Raw genomic sequence first — 13,568 nt, forward strand, 5'->3', positions numbered from 1 at the left:
AATTTTAACAATAAAAATGACAATTTTATCTCCCAGGGTGCCTTTGTACACGCCCCCTTTGTACCATCCTACAATAACTATAGTTGCCAGCATATCATTACCGCACTAAGTGGACAGGACACACCTCACAGAATCCGGGTGACACATGACACCTGACAAAGACCATGGGCCAAAACCGTCAATGACCAGAGGATTACCATCCTGCCTTTTTCCAGCTCCAGTATCATTTTTGCAGATCATATTTTTCAAGGTATTTTAATCATTTTCTCATTGTAGACAGAGATACGTCTTGCTACATGATAGGGATTTAGAACTAAGGTTAGTATTTTATTTATTTTATGTTACTAAATCCGGCCCAAGAGAAGTTAATGGCATTTCAAGATAATACAGTTAACATGGAACATCTCAAATCTATGTGTCCACAATCCAGAGAGTGTATTTAATTCAAACTAAATGTAGTTATACATACTAAAGCATCATCAATACACCCATTAGCCTCCAATCCATATGATTTACACATTAAAGGCAAAAGTGATCAAAACCATCCCTACTGACAATTTTATAGGATAAGCCACTAAATTTCTTTTCAAATTAAGTTCTTTTTTCCCAAGGTGTTCCTAATGAAACAATAAATAACTTTTATTCACGCTGCAATGACTATTGAACATTTTCAGCACGAAAGTCCTGGAGCAGGTGATCCAAATTCACAAAAAGTTTAACAAAAAAAAGAAAGATAACAAGAAAATCTCGTGAATGTTCCAGGATGGTAAATGACTTACAAATGAATATGGACGGTAGAACTGAGCTGGGGTAAAGATCATCAGACCTCTTGAGGACTACTCAACACTGAACCCCAAACGTCACTGTGGTGCACTGTCAGAGCAGGGCTTCTGGGGTCAGCTGGCCAATGAGGGGTTAGCTGAGGTCTCACGTGCCTCACAGGGGCCTCCAAACCCGGTCCACGGTCACATCCCCGGTTCCGGAATGCACAAGGACAGATCTCCCTAACAGCTGACGGAATCCCTACGCTGGCTCCCTGCCCTGTGTCGTAAGGGCTGTTATGGTGGGAAACGCCAAGTGGAAGTCCCCAGAACCGCCTCTGACTAGGAAAACAGCAAACCAAAAGCCACACCACATCCCTGAAGGGAATGCAGAGATTAGTGCCCCCATGAAGGATCTGAAAGGTGCAGGAGCACTGACTCCCACATCCCCGAGACAGATGGACCTCAGGACAATGACAGCGGGTTACCATGAGCTTCACTAGGTGGCGACTCCAACTGCAGCCGCTGTACCAGATTTGGTTTCACTGCTTGAGTAAATCAGCACATACCCTAGTACCTGGGTACACAGGTACTCAGGGGCACACCAACACTGCAGCCCTACATCACAATTTAATCTGCAGGGATCTTGAGCCCCCACAAAATGTCCCACCGGCCCCTTCGAATGATGACATTTTGCGGACTGGATCTGGTGAGCAAGAAGTAGCACCGACTCCAGACTTACTGGTGAGATGTTTTCACGTCGGAGGGTAGAAAATAAATCTAAGAATAATTCAGGGGCCTCCTATGTCAGTGAAATTTCTAGGGGTCCAGTGCTGTGGGGCATTTGGAGGGATGTCTTCTCAGGTGAAGAATTCGTTGCTGACTCTGGCTTCTCCTACAACCGGAACAGGCACGATGCTCATGGGCTTCTTTGGACTTTGAAGGTAACGAATCTCTCATTTCAGCGTTTCTCCGGCCCATTTACCGGGTGACACCCAGAGCTGCCAGTTTGCGGCGGGGCCCAGAACGAAAGCAAGTTCTGCAACAAGCACAGGCCGCTGTGCGAGCTGCTCTACTACTCAGGCCATCTGGTCTGTAAATCCGCGGGTGCCTGAAGTGTCCGTGGCAGACAGGGATGTTGTTTGGAGCCTTCAACAGGCGCTACAGATGGACCACGGCACGGGCCCTTGGGACTCCGGAGTAAAGCCCTGCCGTCCTGCACAGACAACCACTCTCCCTTAAGTAACACATCTTGTTCTGTCACCGGGCCTCAGCGGAGACTGAACACTTGATCACGGGCCTCCAAGCTAACCACGTGGCCTGAACTGTCCCCCGTGAACAAGGCGCTATCTGAGCCAGCGAGCCGTAGCATTGGACAGAGGCAACAGCAGCACTCCATCAGCTAAAGGAAGTGGTATGCACACGATCAGGCCCAAGCGGGTCCCGAAGGCACAAATCAGTTACGTGAACAAGTAACCCAAACGCCCCCGGGCCCCACTGCTGCCACACTACTTCTCTCCCCGAACTTGCACCTATGCACTCCTGTAGGGGTGCATGTAGGGGTGTATGTAGGGGAGATCCCTACACTCAGCTGACAAAGGAAGAAAAGACTCAGGCCTGTTCACCCAGAGCGGACGGCTGCAGCACCACAGCTCCTCCCTGGGACATCTCTGAAGGACAGCAGTGAAGGGAAACCCTGCCAATGCACTGCATGTTCAGGTAATGCACTTTGCCTGGGAGGAGAAATGGCCAGACATGTGATTATTACTATTATTCATTATTATTCATTATTATTATTATACATGGGTCATATCCAATGATTTTGTTGGATGGTCTGGGACTAGGAAGAAACATGATTAGAAAACTGGTAACAAGGAAATTTGTGTCCCATGTGATTGCTCACCAAAAGGGGATCATGGCAGAGGAGTTTAATAATCAAGTGGATAGGATTACCCATCCTGTGGACACCAGTCAGCCTCTTTCCCCAGCCACCCCTGTCACGATCCAATGGGCTCATGAACAGAGTGGCCACGATGGCAGGGGTGGAAGCTAAGCCTGGGCTCTGGATTGTGGCCCCCAGCAAACTGGCCTAATCACTCAGCAGCAAAAACCAACACTGGGAGCTCAATGTGGCACCACATCCAGGGGAGATCAGCCAGCTATCTGGTGGCAGATTTATTGAAATGGACCACTCCCATCATGGGAAGGGCAGCGTTTTGTCCTTACTGGAACAGACACTCAGATACAGATTTGCCTGGAACACAAAGCTTCTGCCCAAACTACCATCCGTGAACTTCTAGACTGCCCCGTCCACCATCATCACAGCAATGCTTCACAGGAAAAGAAGAGCTACAGTGGACCCATGCCCTTAGAATTCACTGGTCTTAGGGCACCTGGGTGGCTCAGTCGGTTAAGTGTCCGACTTCGGCTCAGGTCATGATCTCACAGTTCATGAGTTCAAGCCCTGTGTTGGTCTCTGTGCTGGCAGCTCAGAGCCTGGAGCCTGCTTTGGATTCTGTGTCTTCCTCTCTCTCTGCTCATTCTTTGTCTCTCTCTGTCTCTCAAAAATAAATGTTAAAAAAAAAAAAAGAAAGAAAGAAAGAATTCACTGGTCTTACATGTTCCCTACCTCCCGAAGCAGCTGGTTTGACAGAAAGGTGGAATGTCCTTCTGAAGACCCAGTTACAGTGCCAGCTAGGTGGCGATGCTTCGCAGGACTAAGGAAAGGTACTCCAGGAGGCTGCAAGTGCCCTGAATCTGTATCCAATATGGTGGTTGGTTCCCAGGCCCAGGAATCAAGGGGGAGAAATAGGAATGGGGGTACTATTATCCCCAGTGCCCACTAGCAAAACTTTTGCTTCCTGTTCCTATAACCTTAGGAACTAGTGCTGCTAGCCTAGACGTCCAAGCTCTAAAGGGAAGAATGTTTCCACCAGAAGACACAACACTGGTCCCGCTGAACTGGAAGTTCAGACTGCTGCCCAGTACTTTGGATCCTCATGCCTCTGAATCAACCAGCAAGGAAGGGAGTTCCTGTGCCGGCTGGGATAACTGGTCCTGACCACCAAGGGGAGACTGGAGCTACCCCACAATGGGTCTTGCCATTTGCAACAACATGGATGGATCTAGAGAATATAACGCAGAGTGGAAAAGTCAGTCAGAGAAAGACAAACACCGTATGATTTCACTCACATGTGGAATTTAAGAAACAAAACAAATAAGCGTAGCAACAAGAGACAGAGACAAACCAGGAAACAGACTCTTTACGACAGAGAACAGACTGACGGTCACCAGAGGGGCGGTGGATAGGACAGTGGGTGCAATAGGTGATGGGGACTAAGGGGGGCACACGTTGACATGAGCACCAGGTGATATAGGGAAGTGTTGAATCGCTGTATTGCACACCTGAAACTAATACTACACTGTGTTACATCACTGAAATTTAAATAAAAACTTAAAAAGAGGGGAGAAAACACTGCAAAAATGAGCAAAGGAATCACAGGTAGTCAATTTACTAAAAAATAAGTATGAGTGACCTCTGTTTTGTAAGTGTCCACCCTTACTAGTAATTAAAGAAATGTACATGTAAGAGGGGAAATGTTCCGCTATTGAATTGGCAGGTTTTAAGTGATGCCCACAGGTGGTGAAGATGCATTCTGAGAAGAGGAGCCCCTCCCCCACCCCACCGATGAACGTGAAACCAGCAGGGGACTTCAGCTTTGCGGATGGGAAATATCCTCTCAAGTCCTCTGCAAGTATGCTTAACTGGCAAGTGAATCGCAGAAATTTATCCTACGGACAAATATTTGTAAAGATGTACACTACAGTTTAATTAAAAAATTGGAAACACTCCATGATTAACACAGCTCCAGGCAATATTGTAAATCGCACAGAAAAGTAGTTAATGGCATGGAAACCTCCCCCTTATGTGTGGACAGGGGGAGATACAAACTAACCCTGAGTCCGTGAGGGTTTTCCACTTGGTTGTGCTCACAGGAACACACCACATTCAAGGCCACAGGCCACAGAATGGATGCACAATAGTTATATGCTTGTAGGATTGGGAGTAACAATTTTCTTCAGCATACATTTTGTTTTGCAAATATTCTACAGCAAATGTAGTCATTCCTTTCAACACAAAGGGGTAAGAGAAAAGGGAGTTGTCTGTATAAACTCCAAATGAATTAAACAGTTAAGCATAAACAAAATCATTTTGAGAAAATGGGAGCGGGGGGACACAGTATTTGTCACATCTCAGGGAGGGAAAGGATCTTCTAAACACAAAACAATTAGACCAAAGGGAAGACAAAAGACTGGACAATATAAAAATGTTAATAATTCCATCAATCTAAAAAGCAAATGAAGTTAAAAAGTAAAATAACTAGAGCACATTTACAAAAATCTAAAAAAAGGCTGATGTGTTTTGGGGTGGCTCAGTCAGTTGAGCATCTGGCCCTTGATTTCGGCTCAGGTCATGATCTCGCAGTTCGTGCCACTGAGCCCCGCATCAGGCTCTGCACTAACAGCACAGAACCAGTTTGGGATTCTCTCTCCCTCTCTCTCTGCCCCTCCCCAACTCATGTGTGAACACTCTCCTTCCTCAAAAAATAAATAAATAAATAAAACATTTAAAAAGTTGATGGGTTTCACACATAAAGAAATCACAGTATGAAAAGAAGGGGAAGGGCAATGAAACATAAAAAAGATCTATGTATTAGATCTTTTAATATATTTTATAAATTAAAATTAAAATATCTTACTTCACTAAAAATTTCTAGAAGATGGAAGAGTCAAGACTGGAAAGCAGGTATATTTGGCCTCCAAGCAATATACTATGTTGCCCATCGTAAGTCAGTCCCTTTTCCTTTTTTAGAGTTTATTTTTGAGAGACGGAGAGAGAGACAGAGCACGAACAGGGGAGGGGCAGAGACAGAGGGAGACGCAGAATCCGAAGCAGGCTCCAGGCTCCGAGCTGTCAGCACAGAGCCCAACACGGGGCTCGAACTCACAAACCGTGAGATCATGACCTGAGCTGAAGTCGGATGCTTAACCGACTGAGCCACCCAGGTGCCCCAGTAAGTCATTTTTTAACCATTTTTAACCATTAATTTTAAAGCCTATACTGACAAAAAAGTTTTCCCCCTTCTGTTACACATTTTTAAATGACAAACGTTACTAACAGGAAATTAAAGTAGAAAACTATGGTTACTATTTTGGTCTCAAATGGAGGCTGAGTTCTTTTCACATATCCAAATAAACCAGAATTCTCTTGCTAAATATTTAAATTGGGGCACCTGGGCAACTCAGTCGGTTAAGCATCTGACTCGATTTTGGCTCAGGTCATGATCTGAGGTTTGTGAGATCAAGCCCCACAACGGGCTCTATGCTAAGCACGGAGCCTACTTGGGATTCATCCTCCCCCTCCCCCTCCCCCTCCCCCTCCCCCTCCCCCTCCCCCTCCTCTTCCCCCTCTCCCTCTCCCTCTCCCCCTCTCTCTCTCCCCACCCGCCTTCCCAACTCACTCTCTCTCTCTAAAATAAATAAAAGTAAAAAATGAAATTAAATTAAAAACAGTTTTGAATAAATACTTAAATGAATACTTATCAAAATCATTGTTAAGTATAAACACTGCTTCTTGACTAAGTAAAACAGAAAAGCCTTTCACAACTAAGAATAGGAATAGTAAGTAAAATCTGGTGTTCTGATTTTATGAGGGACTCGTGGTTTATTGGAGGCAGATGCAAATTAGGCAGCAAATGAAGACAAGGCAAATCGAAAAATACAGGGCAGTAAAAAACGAAAACGTTCATTGTGATTATAATGAGCGACACACACTGACCATGAATCAGGGAGCCATTCAGCCACTGAATGTAGTAGTTGTGAGGAAAGGCGAGCAGGATCTCGTTGCTGATTATGGAGAAGGGTAAAAGCAAAACCGCCCCGGCCGACACCGCCAGCGTGAACGTGCTCAAACACAACCTGGAAGAGAAGAGACGGCTGTCACCAGCGACTGGAAAAGGCTAGGAATATGGTACAAATTCCAAAAGGATGAAAACTCTTACATCTCTTAATCCAAGAAGTTACATGAGAATTTCACTAAGTGTAGTTGGGAGAAGTGTTCACTAAGTGTATGTAGTTGGGAGACCAGGAGACCAACGATGCTGTGTGGCTGGAGATGTTCAATTAGACACACTCCACAATGCCTCACCCCGTGAGAAGCCCGTGAACTTGAACGAGCAGGCCCTAAAAGATTCACACACCGAAAACAGAGTACTTCGTACATTTTACAAAGAATATGCCATAGACTCTTTCCTTTTTTAAATTTAAGTATTTATTTCACCATGGCGTTAAATTAACAACTTTGGCAAATAGATCATAAGAGCAATGCAAACACTGACTCAGGCGAAAAACTACTTGTGAAGACAGTATGAAAAACAAATCAGACCAAAATGGTTATTTCAAGAGAAAAAACTTACAAAGCCAATGGTCAGCTACCTCTTAAAATGAGTAAAGGCAAAATAAGTGATACTAGTAAATAGTAGGGAGCTATTAAACAGTATTCTACTATTAAAGATATTTAAAACACTATTTTGGCATTTTTAAAAATAAGATGTTGCTAATATGTCCTAATACAGAAAGATGTCTAAAATAAATTTTAAAAAAAACTGAAAAAGCATGAAAAATAAATAAAAAACATGCTTCCCCCACACCAGCCCTCTCAAAAAACACATATATACACACAGGAAAACAGAGATACAAAAAAACCCCCAAAAAAACCCTAGCATAATATATGACAATCCCATAGAATAGGAGGATTCTAAGGGGCTTTCACTTTCTCAGTTATACATGCCCGAAATGCTTAACATTTTTTATCTAAAGATTTTTTAAGACCAACAAGGCAAAAGAAAAGATAACCTCACCAACATTAGAGATGGAACCTTAATTTAATATCCATCCCTTTAAAGTCAATACAGGAAAATGTGAAAACAAGCGTACGAAGATTTAAGAAAAAGTCATGCTGAACGTTCCTAATCCACACCTACTCGAGGAACTGAGGCCCACGCCATCTTGTGGCCACAAGCAGAAGTGCTTTCCTACTTCAAAGGCAAAACGACCCGGAAACCTCCGTTCAGTAAATGGCCGGTAAGTGTTTAAATGCAGACCATGTGACACGTACCAAAAACACAGCACAGACAAATCAGACACAGAAGTCTCACGAGCTGTTTGGCCGAGTGGGCATGTTTCCCGGGGAAAGCACTGGAAAAGTCTCCATCCCAGTCCACTGCCAGCTCTGGCAACGGCCAGCCAGTGACCGGAAGCGTGCGTCTTTGGTTCTGTCCTCGCAAGTCAAGTGAGGAAGCTGCCCTGACCGCCAGCGTTTCTTCCTTCCAATGCTACAAATCAGGTCAACCCACAATCTCCGCATGCGAGGTCCCGCACAGCTATTCCAGTGTGTTCCACAACACAGTCCCACCTACAGTGGGAGGTACCTGGCCTTCTCGCACCCCTAGAGACCATGTATTTCATGGCTCCGTGTCCCTGGGCGCAGTCAGCTCTGCCCCCAGGGTCCGCTTTGTGTCACGTGCCCTATGAAGCACCCTCAGCACCACCCTCCTCACTTCTCTCAGCTCACATGACACCCACCACGTACCCAGCAAGAAGACCAACCACAGTTTCCAAATCAGAAACCAGGACCTGTAATCCGACAAAAAAGTAAGCTTACGAACGCAAATAGGTACAGTATTTGAAATCATGAGTGATCCGGAAAATGCTGAATGTATGGTCACCATAACAATGATGCCAACTCTCCACAAAACACGTCCTCAATCTACTGCACTGCAGGTCCTGTGACTGGGCTCTGGACATACAGACAAGACGATGCGATCCGTGAGCAGCGGGACCAGAGCTACTCAGTCATAAAAGGCTGAGGCAGTGCAGGTAACCGCTGGCAAGGGGTCCCTATCGAGTCAAAAAAGGGCAGCAGTGGTCATAGCTTACAGACCTACGGAAGCGTCCCTCAGGTTAGAGTACAGCTTCAGAAATGTCGCCTTCTGCAGGGAGCAGATTCTGAGGACAGAACACACGGGACTTCCTGGGGGGTGAGGGAGGGCTGAGAGGGAGGGCTCAAGGCTGACTCTGAGTGTTTAGTCTGAGAACGGGAAGGTGGAGCTGGTCCCAACTATGACAGAGAAGGCTGAAGCTGGAGCCGGGGGGATTAGCAGCTCGGCTTTGGACCCCTCTCATCTTCAACTCCAGGAGCCAGGAGTATCACAGAAGCCACGCTCCACACTTCTCTCTGCAGGTTACCAGGTGGCCCAGAACTCCTGCCTGCCCCACTGTGGTCACGTTCTGCCCGATCACTGGTCAGGATGCCGCCTGCCAGGGCTGTCCGCCCTAACGTTATTCTTTTCCCTTTTAATTCGTACTTTGTGGGAAGCTAAATTAGAAACTAGGAAAAATATCCTGTTCCTTGTCAAACAATTTATTCATTTACTGATTCTGAACAGCATGAACCCAAGATTGTTCTATTTTATCCTGTGTGGGATCCATTACAATCATTATCTTGACGCTCAGAGTGTCCCCGACCGATGTGAAAGCCCTCGAAGGCTTCCAGGTCCTTTTGACCTGTCTTTCCAGCACGGATCTTGGGGCCCTTCCTTGCATTCTGGCAGCACCACGTGCACGAAACGAGCCTTGAACTCCCCCCCGCCCCAGCCCTGCAGTCAGCTTCTCTCTCAGGGAGCCCTGGCTCCTGTCAGCGGAAAATCACACTTAGCAGTGAGGATCTGGGTGCTAAATATACTCACTGCCACCGCGGTGCTGCGCTCTCAGTGAACAGGCTGAGGCACCACGCATATCTGTGCATTTACACACTTACGTGAACCCACCTTTACGTCTAGATCTGGCTCAATAACTCTATGCCGAAAACCATGAATCCACACTGATACTCTCAACTGCAACGCAACAACTCTGTTCATTTTCGCTCCCTCTCCCCTAACCGCAAATGGTTTCCGTTACCCTTGATGGACCAATGCCGTGGACGCAATCTGGCACCCCCACCCCATGCAGAGGCGCCCTCCTGCTCTGGTGAGTCCCCGTTCTGGACTGTCCTGCCTCCCTCCCACTGACCTCTGACACCCATGCCAGGCCATCCCTCCGGGGACACCCTCCTCAGCCTACTTGGGTTCTGCCACACTGCCGGGGCGCTGACCCCGTGACAGAGCACCCCCGAACACACGTGGGTGCTCCTCATCACCCCTCGAGACGACACCCCTGTCAGGATTTCCCTCCACAGGGAAAACGCCCTCCCTCCTCTCAGACCCTGAGAGCCCACGCCAGGTCACCCCCCACCACGGGCTCTGGCGCCTCGTGCTAGGCCCACCTCCTGCATGGAGGCCCTTCGCTCACCTGCAGAGGCTCACAAAAGTTTCAGCCATTAGGCATTCTATTTTTATACCAATTACTTTATTCTAAATCAAATCAAATAACTAGCTGACAGCAGCTCTCAGGAAATGGAACTTTTGGTTGCATAGTTACTTTGGGGGCGTGAGTAGATACAAATAGAGAACAGAACACAGGGTAAAGGAGAAAGCAAAGGTGGGTGTAAAGGGAGGTGAGAAAGCCCAGGGAACAGGCTTTCCGTGCTCACGGGAGAGCTCAGGCCACCGTGGGGACCCTGCTGCAGCGGCCCCCGGGGCTGCCGGTCACACTTCAGAACTCGTCTGAGCTCTTTTCGGGTTCCTCTTTTAGGACCTGAGGACTTCTGTTGGCTCCTCGCAGGCAGGCCTTGCCTTCCACCTCCTCTTTGGTGGAGGCCGCGAGGCAAAGCAAGATGGTGGAGAGAAGGGAGGCTGAGCTCCCACGGACTGCGCACCGAGCACCGACTCGCGACTGTGTCGCGGGTGTTTTAATCCACACCACGGCACGAGAGTGAAGCAGCAACTCTCCTTCACACAGAGAAAACAAATCCTTGTTTCTCAATCTCTTCTGGACTCAAGTCGATCCTGAGTTCAGAACCTGAACCCGGATCTGCCTTCCTCCTCCACGCTCACTCATTCCGTCTGGAAGCAAGAAACCAAAGGACAGCGGAAGCCCAAGAGGTCGTTGGGAGGAGGGGTCAGGGACCGGACCGGCCCTGGCTCTGTCCAGTCTTTACTGTCAGTGCACACCCGTCGGCCTGCAGGAAGGGCAGGTCTGCTCCAGTCACACGACACGGGCACTGCCCGCGGGGAGAACCCAAAGCCCCAGACACACAGCGGCCACAGCAGAGCTGGGAGGAGCGGGGTGAAGAGCGCAGGGCTCCTGAGCCTCCGCACAAGGAGACGAGGCGTAGCCAAGGGGAAAGCCGAAGTGTGTGTTCTGGCCTGATGAGGAATTACTGAGCCACAGATGCACGCGCGCAGATCTGCCACCAAAAATGGAGCGCAGACGACACGGAGAGGAGAGTGGTACCCATGTCACAGCTCCTTCGCTTGGGACAGAATCCTTGCCTTTACTCGGTCTGTGATTCGCTGTAGCTTCCTGAGGTAAGTGAACTACGCCGTTTTTACGGGAGCCGCAATTTAGAGAAAAATAATGAATCACTTAAGAATTTTCACAAATGTCATGATGTTAGGAATCAAACTAAGACCCCCAATCCTGTAAATAAAAATCAAGCTATGGGCCTAAGTTTTAAACCCACAGAGCAAGAATCCCCAGTATAAAGTTACAGATGTTTTCCCTAGGGCATTTAAAATCATTTAAATTACCACGTCTAGTAACGCGGGGTCCATTTATATTCACTGTTCAGTTATGAATCAAATCAGCCCTATTCAAGTCACTTACTAGTTGGAAGTATTTTTTACTGAAGCGAAATTCACATAACATAAAATTAACCATGTGAAACTTACAATTTAGTAGGATTCAATGTATTCACAGTGTTGTGCAACCACCACCTCTTTCTAGTCCCACATTTTCATCACCCCTAAAAACACTCTGTATTCATTAAGCAATTTCTCTCCATTCTGCCCTCCCCTCCATCCCCAGTAACCATACATATGATACTGATGGATTTACCTATTCTGGCTACTTCTCATACACAGAATCATACATTCTGTGGCCTTTTGTGTCTGCCTTTCTTCACTTAGCATGATGTCTTCGAGGTCCTACATGCTGCACTATGCGTCCGTACTTTACTCCTTTTCATGGCCGAGTACTATTCCAGCATACCTGAGAGTACCTGTGTATGTGACTATGAATACATGTGGTCTCTCTCTCTCCTCCTCCCTCCTACGCACCTCCCCCCGCCCCAGCAACAGATGAATAACCTGGTATTAATCATGAAAAAACAAATCCAAACAACTGGCCTGTGATCCTCAAAAGTATCAAGGTCAGGGAAGTCAAGGAAATACTGAAGAGGTGGGGACAGGACAACTACGTGCAGTGTGGATTCCAAACACAGTCCTTTTGCAACACAGAACATTACTGGACAACTGGGAAATCTGAATGGGGCATGAGTGACACTGTATCAATTTCATTGTTTTGATGGTTGTATGGGAGGTACACAGGAGAATAAACTGTTCATAGGAATTATATACAAAAGTATCCCAAGGAAATGAAGAACCAAGTCAGCAACTTCTCAAACGGTTTGGGGTGTGGGGGGAGGCTCTTTTTCATATTTCTAACTTTTCTATAAATTCAAAACTATGCCAAAAGTGTTTCAAGTATCAATAAAAAAGAATTAGAATAAGATACTCTCCTATGTAGCTGCAGCTGTGTGATTTCAAATTTTAATCAAGCAAAATGTGACAGAAAGAAACTCACTGCCCTCCATCCAGTTTGATGCCTCAAAAACATGAAAGGGTTCGTCAATAACAGCAGCAGCAAACAGACACAGGAAGAGAGCTGTACGGAGCCTAAAGAACCACCCAAGCCCATCTCCCTGCTCACAGCCGGTAAGTGTTCAATTAACCAGAACAGGCACCTGCTCCCTATTCCAAGACTGTCACAGTCTTCTCCGCAGACCAAACAGCCCGAGTCTTCTTTCCTGTGGCCCAGCAATTTTCCCAGCCATAAGCCCATTTCCAGGTTAAAACCTCTGAAGGTAAAACTGTCGGTTCCTCAAGCCAGCAAATTTTAACTGGAGATAATCCTCAATTATCCGCGTACAGTTGATTCTTGAACAACATGGATTAGAAACACATGGGTCCACTTATAAGCGATTTTTTTTAAATAAATACAGGACAGTACTGTAAATGTCTTTTCCTTATGATTTTCTTATAACATTTTCTTTTCTCTAGCTTACTTGTTAGAATACAGTATATAACACACATAACACAAAACACACGTTAATCATCTGTTTATGTTATGAGTAAGACAGGCTGTTAGTAGTTTTGGGGGAGTCAAAAATTATTCACGGATTTCCAACTGCACAGGGCCAGCACCCCTAACCCCCCAGTGTTCAAGAATCAATTGTATATTTGTTTATGCGTGCTTCCAAGGGCAGGGTTAATATGGAGAAAAAGCATTGTAATACATTAGGTGAATTTTTTTCCACATTTATGCCCAAAAGTGTGAATTAAATTTGAAAACTTTATGACTTCAGAATCAGAAACAGAACAAATGAATTTTAAAATACATACGAAATCCTGTTGACTATGGCGTCTTCATCTTCTTGTTCATCTGTAAAAATGTGTAAGGTGTTAAGTTTTTATCTTCAATACAATGTTTCATTTATCAGAAACTATAAACAAAAATAGAAACTTAAAGTGATTATTGAACAGAAATGATTTTTAAAAAGCAACTGTTCATTTCAGCATGGATCCAAAT

General features: G+C 46.1%; 1 protein-coding gene across 3 annotated transcripts in view; it reads right to left on the reverse strand.

The window, feature by feature from the left end:
• LMBR1 (limb development membrane protein 1) overlaps positions 1–13,568 on the reverse strand; it is a 151,410-nt gene that overhangs the window by 102,690 nt on the left and 35,152 nt on the right. For 2 of the 3 annotated variants that reach the window (XM_043590023.1, XM_043590022.1), the window contains exons 3-4: positions 13,382–13,421; positions 6,601–6,740 (exon numbers count right to left, since the gene is read on the reverse strand). In XM_043590023.1, coding sequence (XP_043445958.1) covers positions 6,601–6,740; positions 13,382–13,421 — 180 coding nt within the window. Of the gene's footprint in view, positions 1–6,600; positions 6,741–6,823; positions 6,854–13,381; positions 13,422–13,568 lie in introns of those variants that run through there. The other variant, XM_043590024.1, reaches the window with a different exon arrangement.

Source organism: Prionailurus bengalensis, chromosome A2 (genome assembly GCF_016509475.1).
Source record: "Prionailurus bengalensis isolate Pbe53 chromosome A2, Fcat_Pben_1.1_paternal_pri, whole genome shotgun sequence".
Taxonomy (NCBI): domain Eukaryota; kingdom Metazoa; phylum Chordata; class Mammalia; order Carnivora; family Felidae; genus Prionailurus; species Prionailurus bengalensis.